The sequence below is a fragment of the Saccopteryx leptura genome, chromosome 8 (assembly GCF_036850995.1).
Source record: "Saccopteryx leptura isolate mSacLep1 chromosome 8, mSacLep1_pri_phased_curated, whole genome shotgun sequence".
In the NCBI taxonomy this organism is placed as follows: domain Eukaryota; kingdom Metazoa; phylum Chordata; class Mammalia; order Chiroptera; family Emballonuridae; genus Saccopteryx; species Saccopteryx leptura.
Window position 1 is genome coordinate 44912243 of NC_089510.1, and position 13004 is coordinate 44925246.

The 13004-nt window shown below is 39.1% G+C and overlaps 1 protein-coding gene across 3 annotated transcripts in view; it reads right to left on the reverse strand.

Moving 5' to 3' along the window:
- Window positions 1–13004, reverse strand: part of LSAMP (limbic system associated membrane protein) — an 820035-nt gene that overhangs the window by 41079 nt on the left and 765952 nt on the right. For all 3 annotated transcript variants that reach the window (XM_066346890.1, XM_066346889.1, XM_066346892.1), the window contains exon 4: window positions 7056–7190. In XM_066346890.1, coding sequence (XP_066202987.1) covers window positions 7056–7190 — 135 coding nt within the window. The remainder of the gene's footprint in view (window positions 1–7055; window positions 7191–13004) is intronic.

Genomic DNA, 13004 nt, shown 5'->3' on the forward strand with positions numbered 1-13004 from the left:
TGCATTATATAACTTCATGTAACACACAAAATAGGTGTTAATGGACTATTTATAATATCAGTACGACTTCTGGTCAATAGTAGGTTATGAGTAGTTAAGTTTTGGGGGAGTCAAAAGTTCTAAGAGGGCCCTGACCGATTGGCTCAGTGGTAGAACATTGGTCCGGTGTGTGGAAGTCCCAGGTTTGATTCCTAATCAGGGCATACAGGAGAAACAACCATCTGCTTCTCCTCCCCTTCTCATCCTCCTTCTCTCTCTCTCTCTCTCTCTCTGTCTCTCCCTCTTTCTCTTCACCTCTTCCTACACCATGGCTTGATTGGCTCAAACAAGTTGGCTCTGGGTGCTGAAGTGACTCCATGGCCTTGCCTCAGGCACTAAAATAGCTTAGTAACAGGGCAGTAGCTCCAGATGGGCAGAGCCTCAGTCTCAGATGAGGGTTGCCAGGTGGATCCCTGTCAGGGCACATGTGGATTCTGTTTCTCTGCCTCTCTACCTCTCACTTAAATACACACACACACACACACACACACACACACACACACACACACACACACACAAGGATTTGTAACTATACAGGGGCTGGTGCCACTAACACTTGCATTGTTCAATGGTCAACTGTAGTAGGTTTTTAAGCTACCAATAACTCCACAATCTATAGCATGTTAACTGGAGGAATAAAGTTGCTCATGATTCTATTACTTTGTTCAAGTACTCAGATTGTGAAATGAGTTTTAAGCAGTTTGTGAATTTCTGGAGCCATGTGGTTATAACTGACAAATCCTTAATGATGAACTTTGTTCAACCAGCCCTAAACCTGGGCCAGACTCTACACATGCTGCTGCCTCCACCTCTGGCACTCACAGCTGTAGCACATCAACATAATAATGCCACGGTGGATGCCTCCCAGTCCCCTCACCAGGAGACCAGGAATACAGGTCTTCATTCTACGGTTTCATGGGAGAGCTCTTCCTTGCTCTGGATGTTTCCTTCTATGTGGCAGGGGCTTGTTTAGTATATCTCCTTGCACTGGGACCCAGGGGGAAGAAATGGTTTTTCTGAATGGAAATTTTGGAAAGAACCTCCAAAATTTTGTTTGGCTAACCCCTTCCTCTCCTCCCTTTTGGGACAAGTTTCTGGTGGGTATCAGAGGTTCCTTTGTGCCTCTCCACCCTGACATCTTACTCGGGCTCTCTCCTCCCCACTCTCATGTGGCCTTGCCTGCCCTAGTCCAGGGCTGCCATAGTCGGTGCAGTAAGTCAGCCCACAAGCTACCACATCTAACCACCTTGATCCCTAACAATGGGGGCAAACAAGCCTCCCATATTACTTCTCTACTTATCTCTCAATGTATTTATAACCTGTATAGCTGAGTAGTAAGCTATTTATTAACTCCTCAGAGATGCTAGCATGGAAAAGGTGGCAGTAGACTAGGGTTGAGTACTATTAACTGTACTCATCTTGGGACAGGATGACACTAGTCAATGACAAAGGCCAAATACTTGCTTTTCTCACTGAAAATCTAGGAAGTTTCTCATGCTAAGATAAATTTACAGGTAATAATAAATTTCTGAAGAGCTTTGTTGTTTCCAATATTTCTCAAATGACACAATGGTGCAGGTCTATTTGTTCATGGCTTATTGGAATGAACATTTCAAAATTCGTTTGTGATGAATTCTGTATAGGTAAAGCTAAGAAAAATTATTACAAATCATATTGTGACATGCCTATTGCAGTTAAAATAAAAGATGTCCTTGCTCAAAATATGGTTATAATAAAAATGTGACTTGATAAAAATGCTGCATGGAGGCCTATTGTTATTCTTTATGTGACGTTGGAATAATTTACAATTGTCAAAGGACTCTTCCAGTTTTTATTACTTCAAAATCTGGGTTCTGAAAATATTAATAAGGGATTTCTACTTATATCACCAATAATAAGACTCTTTCAATTAGAATGGATAGGATAACAATGACAGTGGCCTATAAACAGAATGTTATCCATTTATACTTTCTAGTATTAGGAATTATAGTTTAAGTAACCAAATACTAAATAAAGAATTCAATTTATAAGCATTTACCATATGTTAGCATTCTACTAGGCTTTAGATATATTTTTGTTCAGATAATAGCCATTAGGAGGTAAAAATTATTAACTCATTTGATAAATGAGAAGACAGACCTACAGAGGGGTTTTGTGTACATACTCAGAACTTTGCTTTTGTCCTCTCTATATGGTTACAACTCAATTGTCTCTCAGGGTGAGTGTGCAGTGGTGGAACAATGAGGTGGGGATGAAGAACGTAGGCAATAAAAAAGACACTGTTGGCCCTGACTGGGTAGCTCAGTTGGTTAGAACATTGTCCCAATATGCCAAGGTTGTAGTTTTGATCCCTGCTCAGGGTACATACAAAAATCTACCAATGAATGCACAAATAAGTAGAACAACAAATCGATGCTTCTTTCCCTCTCTCTCTTAAAAAAATCAATAAAAAATTAAATATTGCTTATAGAGAATTTAGAAATAATAATGGAACTGATAAAAAGTTGTAATTTTAAAAAAATCACCATCTATCAGCAACATTAAATAATGGCAGTGCTAAAGTAAATATTCCTCTTCACAGGGGCAGGCTTTATAGCTCAATATGCCTCCCCATTTTGCTGGCACTGTCACTATGATGTTTATAATAAATCATGCAAAGTCTTTAGCATAGTCTTGGTGCTCTGAAGATATTCATAAAATTATGGTTCTTGTTCACAGTGCAAAATTATGGATGAAAATTACAGTAACTCTGGATTCTTTTTTTTTTCTTTTTTCCTTTTTTTTTTTACAGGGACAGAGAGAGGGATAGATAGGGACAGACAGACAAGAACGGAGAGAGATGAGAAGCATCAATTATCAGTTTTTCGTTGTGACACCTTAGTTGTTCATTGATTGCTTTCTCATATGTGCCTTGACCATGGGCCTTCAGCAAACCGAGTAACCTCTTGCTCGAGCCAGTGACCTTGGGTCCAAGCTGGTGAGCTTTTTGCTCAAGCCAGATGAGCCTGTGCTCAAGCTGGTGACCTCAGGGTCTCGAACCTGGGTCCTCCACATCCCAGTCTGATGCTCTATCCACTGCGCCACCGCCTGGTCAGGTAGTAACTCTGGATTCTTACTGAATATTTCCTCTGAAGATCCCATAATAGATCATAAACCTTAACATGTTTTTACTGATACTATCCCAGATATAAGAAGAGGCTAAATGTTGGCAGGGAGGATGGATAGATGATGCTATGAATAGCTAGAGAAGGTAGCCAGTTGCTTTCACATTGGGTATTATTTTCCTAAGATTTCTTCATCAGGTAATTTTTTAATTTGTGCACTGAAGAGTTCAGTTAAAATGCATATATATTATCTGGAGACAATGGATGTCTTCAATCCCAACTGTGTATTCTGTAGTAGTAACCTTTGCTTTCTCTAAAATAATGGCTCTTGAACATAAGGGAGAACTTTAGAAATGCCAGTGTCTCATGCCTCCCAGCAACTAAGTTAGATTGGTTATCTATAGACATCAGGGTGGTAGCAGAGCTGAGTTCAAGGGAATACAAGCAGAGCAAAAGAAGTTATATGACAATGTGAACCTAGTTGGAGAGATAGCTGTGGGAAGGCAGAAGGTCAGATATTAGCTGATCACTGGGTTAGGAAAAGGCTTGAGAACTACTTTTGAGAATTTCTCCAGGAATAGGAAGAGTCCAGTGCAGGAAGAGTAAAAAAAAATTAATAGGCTGTATTTATCAACATTTACTACGCACTAGATATTATCCTCAGTATAGTGGCTCTAGGGAGAGATGAACCCATAAGTAGATTCACTTTTAATGCACTGTGTGAGAACTAAAATTGAAGTATTACACATAGAACCTGTAATGAAAGGACAGCTGTCTATAGAGCTGGAATCTGGAAGAAATTAGCAGCTATACTATAAGCAGGATACAAGAAACCTGAAGTTCTGCCCATGGGACAACATTTTACTAACCTTATTTAAGTGGAAAGATTTCGGGTCAATAATTTAGCTTCTGTAAACTCCAGGAACTCCGACCATATAAGAAATAGATTTTGCATATCAGATGGCTATGTTCAATGCCACAGACCAACTGAGGAGAAAGATTATCAAGAGAAGTAAAAAAAGGAGAAAAAAAGAGCTGAACAGGAGGAATTGTTATGTCTCTCTTGTTTACTGCTCCTGCTTCTCAGTGCCCTGCAATACCTCTTGGCCACTGAGTAAAGAAATCAATGAAATGATGGTAGGAGATAATTACCAGCACTGAGATTTTTTTTTTTTATTGTTAGTGGTCTGTTTCTTTACAATAACCTATTCAGCTATTAATTATCTAGCTATCCTTATCCCACGACCTAATTTCAAACAGTGTGTTTTGTTTTGAAAAAAAGAAAGAAGTCAGTTTAAATAATAGAACATTTTCATAGTAGGCAGGCTTAGAGAATGTGACAAAGGTGAAACTAGCTATTTCTCAGTGTTTATGAGTTTTGTTAGCCAGACCTCGTTCTGTAATTTAATCTTAGAGACTCGATCTCCTTAATATGATGACATTTAAGTAGAAGAAATTGTTCGAACAAGGCAAAAGAAGCAATGGCTAGTTGTTTTGATATATCATAAACACAGCTTATAAAGTGTTGGTAAAAAGGTGATCCAAAGGAAACTGATATTAACTATACTTTCTCATTTGTAACCAACATAATTTGCTAAGTGTGGAGAAATGTTAAGAGGGTAGAGTTTACCTGTGAGTTTTTCACCTACTCATTAAGTAAACATTTACTGGATGTCTGACTAAGCTCATTATTATTACTGGATGTCTGACTAGATTTTCACGTAATTTGTTACAAGGTATTTTTTAAAATCTCAACGTTCTGTCCATAATCTTGTGTGTCTCACTCATCACCAGCAAAAGCTCACAGTTTCATAAAAGCCTTTTCTTGAAAATTATCAGTATTTTTTTTCTTTTCAAAGTTACACTTTGGGGACAGTCAAAAGGAGCAATATCAGACTAATTGCACTAATAATCAAAGGGCCCAGGCGGCTGGCTTTGATCTTGGGAACCATCTGCAATGCAGACCTCTTTGATGTTTCACACAATGGAAGCATAAATATTTTCTGTGTACTTCATGATTGGACTTTCAGAAATCTAATTAAGATGAAGGTCAATTAAAGGAAAATAAAATCTTAACTCCCAAAGTCAGTGAAAAGGTGAGATGATGGAATGACTGTGTGTACACAAAAGAAGCTAACTAACCTAATTATAACTTGTATAAACACCCCGAGAAAGTGTCTTTCATGTGAAAAAAAGGTCCTAAGGCATTTTATAATATTGAGATCATTAAGGTGTCTTTGAAACACACCCAGTGCCGGAAAAGAATAGTAATACTGGCATTTCCAACCTCCATTACTAAAAAAATTGCAGACAGCTAGAGGATAAAAGCACTCCAGAGCTCATCAAATGCAGCCCCTTGCTTTGTGGAAATGAGAGCCATAAATGTCTCTGGCAGAGCTGTAGCTGCCAGCTTCTTCCAGGTATGCTGTGTAGAAGAATTGGGTGGCTGTCTCAGCAGGCTGCAGGGCAGGGGGAAGACTCCTGGATATAGTGCAGCCCAACATAGCTAGGTCACCTTAGGCAAGTTTCCTCAGCCATCTGTGTCTCAGTTCCTACATTTTAAAAGTCAGACCAATAATATTTACCTCACGAGTTTACTGTGAATATTAAATGACATATGTAAAGCCCTTAATCCAGTGCTGCACACTGTAGTTAATAAGAATTGAAAACTCCTCCTTCTCCTCCTCTTTTTTTCCCTGAGAGCACGAGCTTTAGAATCACGCTTCGTCTGAGTCCCTTTTTTCCACCAGCTTCCCGTGTCACTTTGGAAAGCCTGTTCTACCTCTTTGGGCTTCAGTGTCTCAAACTCTAAAATGCAGTCAATTATATCGACCTTTCCAGAGAATTTATGTAGAATCACTGGCATAAGACTCTGCATGGAGGACATAAGATAACAAAAATAACTCACCACAGTCTCAAGTATATTTTCCAATAGGGATTGTGCATGTGTGTGTGTGTGTGTGTATGTGTGTGCGTGTGTGTGTGTGAGAGAGAGAAATGTGCATATGTGTATATATCTATGTATGTAGGATATATATATATATATATATATATATATTTGTGTATGTATGTGTGTGTGTGTGTGTTAAATACATAGGAGGAAAGAACTGTCAGGACATTCCTTCATCTCTGTCATTAGCCACATTGTGTGATTTGAAAAACTTAAATTTGAATGACATGACTAGTCATTCCTAAATAAAAAGAGTAAACACATTCTCTTTATTCCTTTGTTGAGTGACACATATAGGGATCCATCCCCATCACCTGTCTTTTGAACTACATCTAAGGATTCTTTCATCTGAAAAGTTCAAAATATGCCCACTTACCTATGCATCTTAGAGAAATCTTGCTTTCTAACACCCATACGTTGGGACAAATAGATAACAAAAATTAACTTATCAGGTATCCCTGTTAGCCCTCGGGTAAACATGGTATCTGAGCACAGTGACCTGAATTCGTTCCCAAGGCCAATTAGTTAAATAGCAGAAGAGAAAATATGATCTTGAGTTATTTCCTATGACACACAATGCATTAATACAAAAATTTCATTTAAAGCTGATATAAATTTGTTGCTTTTTTCTAAAGTGGTCTGACCTTGGTCGCCACAAAGACCCAAATTGTGGTTGCCATAAATGCTATTGCTGTCTGATCATACTTTCTTAATTCTATAGTCTGAGTGTATTGTTAAATGTATTATGCGTTATATTTAGAGTTGGTAGAGCTGATTTATGAAATCCAAAGGCTAAGTCCTGCCCTTTGGTGTATCAAATATATAAATGTGCATTCCTGTCTAGAGAGACATCTGCTTGAAATGCAGTGTTCTTTTGCTAATGGGATCTTTAGAGCTCACTGGAGGTGGTGGTGGAGGTGGGTCCTGGGCACACAGCACCTGCTGGCTGCTGCCATACTCACAGTTCACAGTGACCTTGACTTGTTTGACATCCGCCGAGGAGACCTCATTGGCAGCCTTGCACTCGTATTTGCCTGACTGCTCCCTGGTGATGCCGAGGATCTCCAGGTATTCTTCTTCTCCTTCAAATTCTCTTCCTGAAAAACAGGTTTGCATGATTGTTTTTTAAAGTTTAACACGCAGCAGATCACCTCTTTATTTTAGGAGCAATAAATCCACATGGCTTTTCAATAATTTGCAATGTGTTTTATCTGAGGTCAATTCCACAGAAGCAGACCCCCACGACTGGAAAAGTCATGTGAAAGTGGTTAAAGAGGAAGTGTTCTCAGGAAAACTGCTAGGCAAGTGGGACTCAGCCAGAAAGAAGCCAAGCTAGGGTGCAATGCCAAGTTTCAAAGAAGGCAAGCCAGCTCAATTTCTTAGGGAGCTCTGTGGGGAGTACATTCCCACTTCAAAGCTGTCCTGACCAATAGGCAAGAAGCTGGAGTGTTTATATGTCCACATTCCTCAGTCATTGGTTTAAGGGCTTAGGACAAAGTGGGAACTGAGGGAGGTAGGTGCATACAAGTTGTAAACGGCACAGAGGGGCTACAGGTGGAGCACTGATATCATCAATCACACCATGCTGCAAAGCACTCTTTCAGCCAAGGTTATTATTAGAAGGAAACGTGCCTTTCTTCTGAGAAACTCAGTTCTCCTCCAGTTTATGTGGAATTCTGTTCACAACAGTCTTGTTTAAAATTCTGTCTTACAGTTATGGCTTCCTTGTACAGTATGAAACTATATCAACACTGAGACTTTCAGGCCATGGACCAGGTCCATGAGAAAGTGCTGCTGATGGTGCATTTTGTGACACACTGTATCAACTGGGGTGACAGCAGGGAGCTAAGTACCATTGGCTTGAACAGTTGGTATTAGAGGTCAGGAGGCCCTTTTTAGAAAGTTCTATAAAGTTGGAGGTTTCCATTGTAGTAAAAAAATCACAAGGTTGGCAGGCTTGTTTAATCCTCTCATGTGGAGTAAAAATGATTAAATTACCTTCTTCACAAAAGGAGTGAGGAGATAAATAATGAAGGGGAAATGGAGGGGGAGGAGAAGGACAAGGGGACAGAGAAGGTCAAGAAGAAAAAAGATTGAGCCGGAAGACTTTGGCCAGAAAGGCTTATAGACTTCAACTCTAGCTAAATTGAACCCCCTCACCCCCACATTGCAAAGCCCTACTGCTGCTTGGGTTAGGATATAGCAGTGGGAAGAGTGCTAATGGACACAGTGCTGCCATCTTGAAGAAATCTTGCTCCTGCTCATCCTACACTAAATGGTACCAATTAATAGCTCTGCTTGAACACCACAAGCTGTTTTCCTTTCTGGAAATTCCCCGATGGCCAAATCAACATAACAGACAGCCAACACAGAAACAAATTCACTATCTAAATATGTTAGCTAAGCCTGTTAACTAGACTCCCAATAGAACATACAGCTGCTTTGATAACAGTCAGGAACACTCCAAATTTTAAGTCTTCTGTGAATGTCTTTATCACTAATCTTGGGGAAACTCTGCAATCCCAATAACAAAAAAGCAATGGTTATATAAAATTATTTGGTTCTGAAATCCTAAACATTATCTAGCACACACTTCTACTAAAAATATTTTAGAGCAAGTTTATAAGTATATAGCTACATATTACTTATAAAAGGCTAATTTCCTCCCCTTTTTTCTTCTCCATATTCAAGTAAGAAGCCAGACCTGACTTCATAGATCACAGAAGTGAAATGTGGTAGGAAAGAACAGAAATCTCAGAAAGAGTAATTGTCTACATTATTGGAATAAATGGGCAGAATTTAGACTTAGAGAGAAAAAAAAAAAAGATCCTGCATACTTGTATCTATGGACTGAGAGTCATACCAGCAACTGATGCTAAGAATCTTCCAGGTACACATAATCACCCTATAGATGAATGGCAGCTCTGACCACTGCAGGCCAAAGAGAACTCATTAAAAATCTGTGGTGCAGAGGGGAAATTGACAGTAAGAAATAATTATTGATTTTGAAAATAATGGTAGCTTGAATAAGAAAAAAGTTAAAGATGATTTCAGAATATTTCAGGATTTCTGTCCCACATCCATCAACCTTATTCCCAGTGGGTACAGTTGTGAGTAAAAAGGAAACAAGTGTGACCTTCTTAAGGATGGCTAACAATACTGAGGTCTCTTCAACTCTTATAAAATACCTAGATGTAGCGAATCTTGCATTTTGAATTTCTGTAAGATTTAAACAAGTTTCAGGAGAGAAAAAGATAATTTTAGCAGCAACACCACCATGCCATACTAGTTTGGGATGATGGCACCATAAGAGTTACATTAAAATACACTAGGAAAAATAAAATAATATATATTGGGTTTTGGACCTGGAATTATTCTATGCCAATGTAAATATTAATAATCTTATTTCTTCATGATAAGCAGATAATAAAATAGATCCTAATGGGATGAGTATTCAGTCTAGAAGAATTTCCCCCATATTTGTCTGAGTATAAAGGGGGAATTTTTCCTTAAACGGCACACCCATAAGGTAGAAAGATCATTTTTGCTTCTCCCATAATAACTCTTTCCACTCTATGGATGCCTCTAATCGAAGCATATCATGTACATAGCTGTTTCAGAGGAGTGAGAGAGTATCAAAGTACAAATCAAATGCATGCAAAAGAATCTAACAAGGTAAGAACTTAAAATATTAAACAACATCTCTGAGCCCTCCTTCTTGTCGCTTTGCTTTCGATCCTCTAGTCCAGGGGTCTCCAAACTTTTTACCCAGGGGGCCAGTTCACTGTCCCTCAGACCATTGGAGGGCTGCCAAATACAGTGGTCCTCTCACTGACCACCAATGAAAGAGGTGCCCCTTCCAGAAGTGCAGTGGGGGGCTGGATAAATGGCCTCAGGGGGCTGCATTGCGGCCCGCGGGCCGTAGTTTGGACTCTTGCACTTCCGGCACTTCCTGCTAGACTTTAAGTTGTATCCACGAGAGACTTTGCCCACAACACATTATCTCTCCTTTTTCACTTGAGGATTTCTCATTAATTCCCAGTGATTTGAGAGGAAATGGGAGCTTTTCTGTTGCTGAAAAGCCAAAGAACCACATTGTAAATTCCTCAAGAACCATGCTTTACTTGCAATATTCCCATGAACCAGTTTAGGGTTTAGCAAGATTAGTTATTCCATAAATGTCTGTTGAGTTAGCAGAATCGAAATACAAACAACACTAGAGTCAGGTTCAAGACATCATACAGCTTAAGAAAACGAAGCTAAGTATCGAAGGTGGCTAAGTATTTCTGTAAGAGAAGCTGGTGTATAAACCCATTCCCTTTTAATAATCCTAAGAGTACCCTTTTCCCGGGGAAGGTTGGATACGCTTACTCCTCTGCTGTGCAAGGCTGGTTGGGGCATCTCGGGTAATGACCTGAGGATGTACCTGCAGCGTGAAGTTATTATTTCATAAAAAAAGGTGTAGGGACGAGAGCCCCTGCTGGAAACAGGAACAATGCTGTTTCTTCCACCTGAGCAACTGCAGTCTCTTGTTTCAAGGAATAGGGTGCACTGGACAAGTCTACAATCATAAAATTCTAAAATGCACTGAGATTCTCTTGTTCCTCACCCTTTGCCCCAATGCGTCTGTCGCCATAAGGGCACCTTTTTCACATTCTTCCAGTTCATTCACTAGCTTCTCTCAACCCAAGGGTCCTTTCATCACTTTGTTTTACTCTCTCAACCTGAACAGGGTGACTGGCCTGAATGTGACACTTAACCTGTTGTTAAATTCTCTGTGTAACAAAAAGAGCCCTGTGGCTACAACTTGGGCCTTTCTTTTGTCTCTATCTATTAGTTTCTGCCCTTGTATAAATGTTTACTTGAAATGCAAATTTCAGTATTTTGCCATTTTAAACATCTGAACCTATTTCTGCAAGCTTGCTCATGTCGCCGAGTGTCACATTCATTCTGGGATCTGATGTTTAGTTTAAATCTTGCTTTGTTTAATGTGCTTTTGAGTCTCCTGGCAACATGCAGTTACCAAGCTAAATGACTTCTCATCCTCCTCAGTGTATGCACCTTTTACACCCTTGCACATCATTAGCATATCTCCTCTCAGTCACTGTTTACTCAAGTTGTACATATTAGTTCTTTCAATATCTCTTCATAAGTCAGAAAGAAGGGCCTAGAGCTAATGGCATGAGGAAAGGGTTCACTTCTGTGCTTCTTAACACAGTGGCAAATCAGCCAGCATACTCCAATTACAGTGTGCCAGGTACTGCCTTCTAAGGACAGAACCTTCAGGGTACTGACCTTGCTTCGATGAAACTTGTGGAGATCACATCTAAAATGTTCATTTAGATTTCCAAGGTCAACCAGGCATTTGTAAGCAAGCAGCCATTTAAAATTAAATACATTTCCATGGCATTTTTCTTTTTCACTTCTTTCTTTTCTCTCCCTCATTGCTCTCCCTCCTCTCCCAATCCCATCCCCCTTCTCTGTCTCTCTCTCTCTTTTTCTCCCTCCTCTCTCTCTCTCTCTCTCTCTCTCACACACACACACACACACACACACACACACACACACACACACAGAGTTATTTACATATAATCTTCCATTCTAACTTTTAGGAAACAGCATACCAATTCACTAACACCCAAATATTTGCTCATTAAACAGAGCAGACCTATTCTTTTTTTTTTAAGATTTTTATTTATTCATTTTTAGAGAAAAGGAACTGAGAGAGGGAAGGGGAGAGGAGCAGGAAGCATCAACTCCCATATGTGCCTTGACCAGGCAAGCCCAGGGTTTTGAACCGGCAACCTCAGCATTCCAGATCAACACTTTATCCACTGTGCCACCACAGGTCAGGCACAAGCAGACCTATTCTTGAAAAGTCCCTTGAACATTACAAGTAGTCCCTTACTTGATATATTTTATAAAAGCTTACTACCCCTAATAATCATTACATTATTTGCCTTTCTTTTCTTTTATTTCAGGCACAACTGAAATTTATCAAACTTGTTTCAAATGACTGTTTTATGACTTTGAAAAGGTAAAATCCCAAGAATTGTTATATGTTAGAAAAATGTGTGAATCATTTTTTTCACTATTAGGAGAAGAGTCTTATAAGTATAATATCATCATAGATCAATTTTTCACAGAAGGGAAGATGTGTTTGAAATGGGGTTGACATTCTCTTCACTCACCTAAATTTGAATATTTGCAAGCAGTGGCTCAGTGGCTACAAACACAATAGTTACAAACACATACATATATTAACAGAAAGCAAACAAGTAGAACTTGTCTTGCAGGGTATGTGTGTGTGCATGTGTGTGTTTGTGTGGGTCTGTGGTTGAAAGGAGAGTGAAAAGGGTGAGCAAAAGCAAGCTATAACCTTCTGCCTCTAAAAATAAAATAAAAAAAGATTGTAAATCAATGATGCCATTTGAAGTTTCCTGTGCTAACTTCAAATGTTATAACAAGTTTTTATTCTTACAGTACATTTCACATTTTTCCCCTAAGGACATACTCACCTGTTCCTCTTTTTAACTCTTTCCCTACTATTTTTATACATCATGTTTTATACCAGTGGTAGTCAACCTGGTCCCTACTGCCCACTAGTGGGCATTCCAGTTTTTATGGTGGGCGGTAGCAGAGCAACCAAAGTATAAATAAAAAGATAGCTTTAACTATAGTAAGTTGTTTTATAAAGATTTATTCTGCCAAACTTAGCGAAAATCCGACATAAAGTACTTGGTAAGTAATTATTATTATATGCTTTAACTTGCTGTAACTCTGCTTTATAAATTTTATAAAGTAAAGTTACTGCCCTACTTTATAAATCACCATGACTGTGGAACTGGTGGGTGGTTAGAAAATTTTACTACTAACAGAGATACAAAAGTAGGCAGTCGGTATAAAAAGGT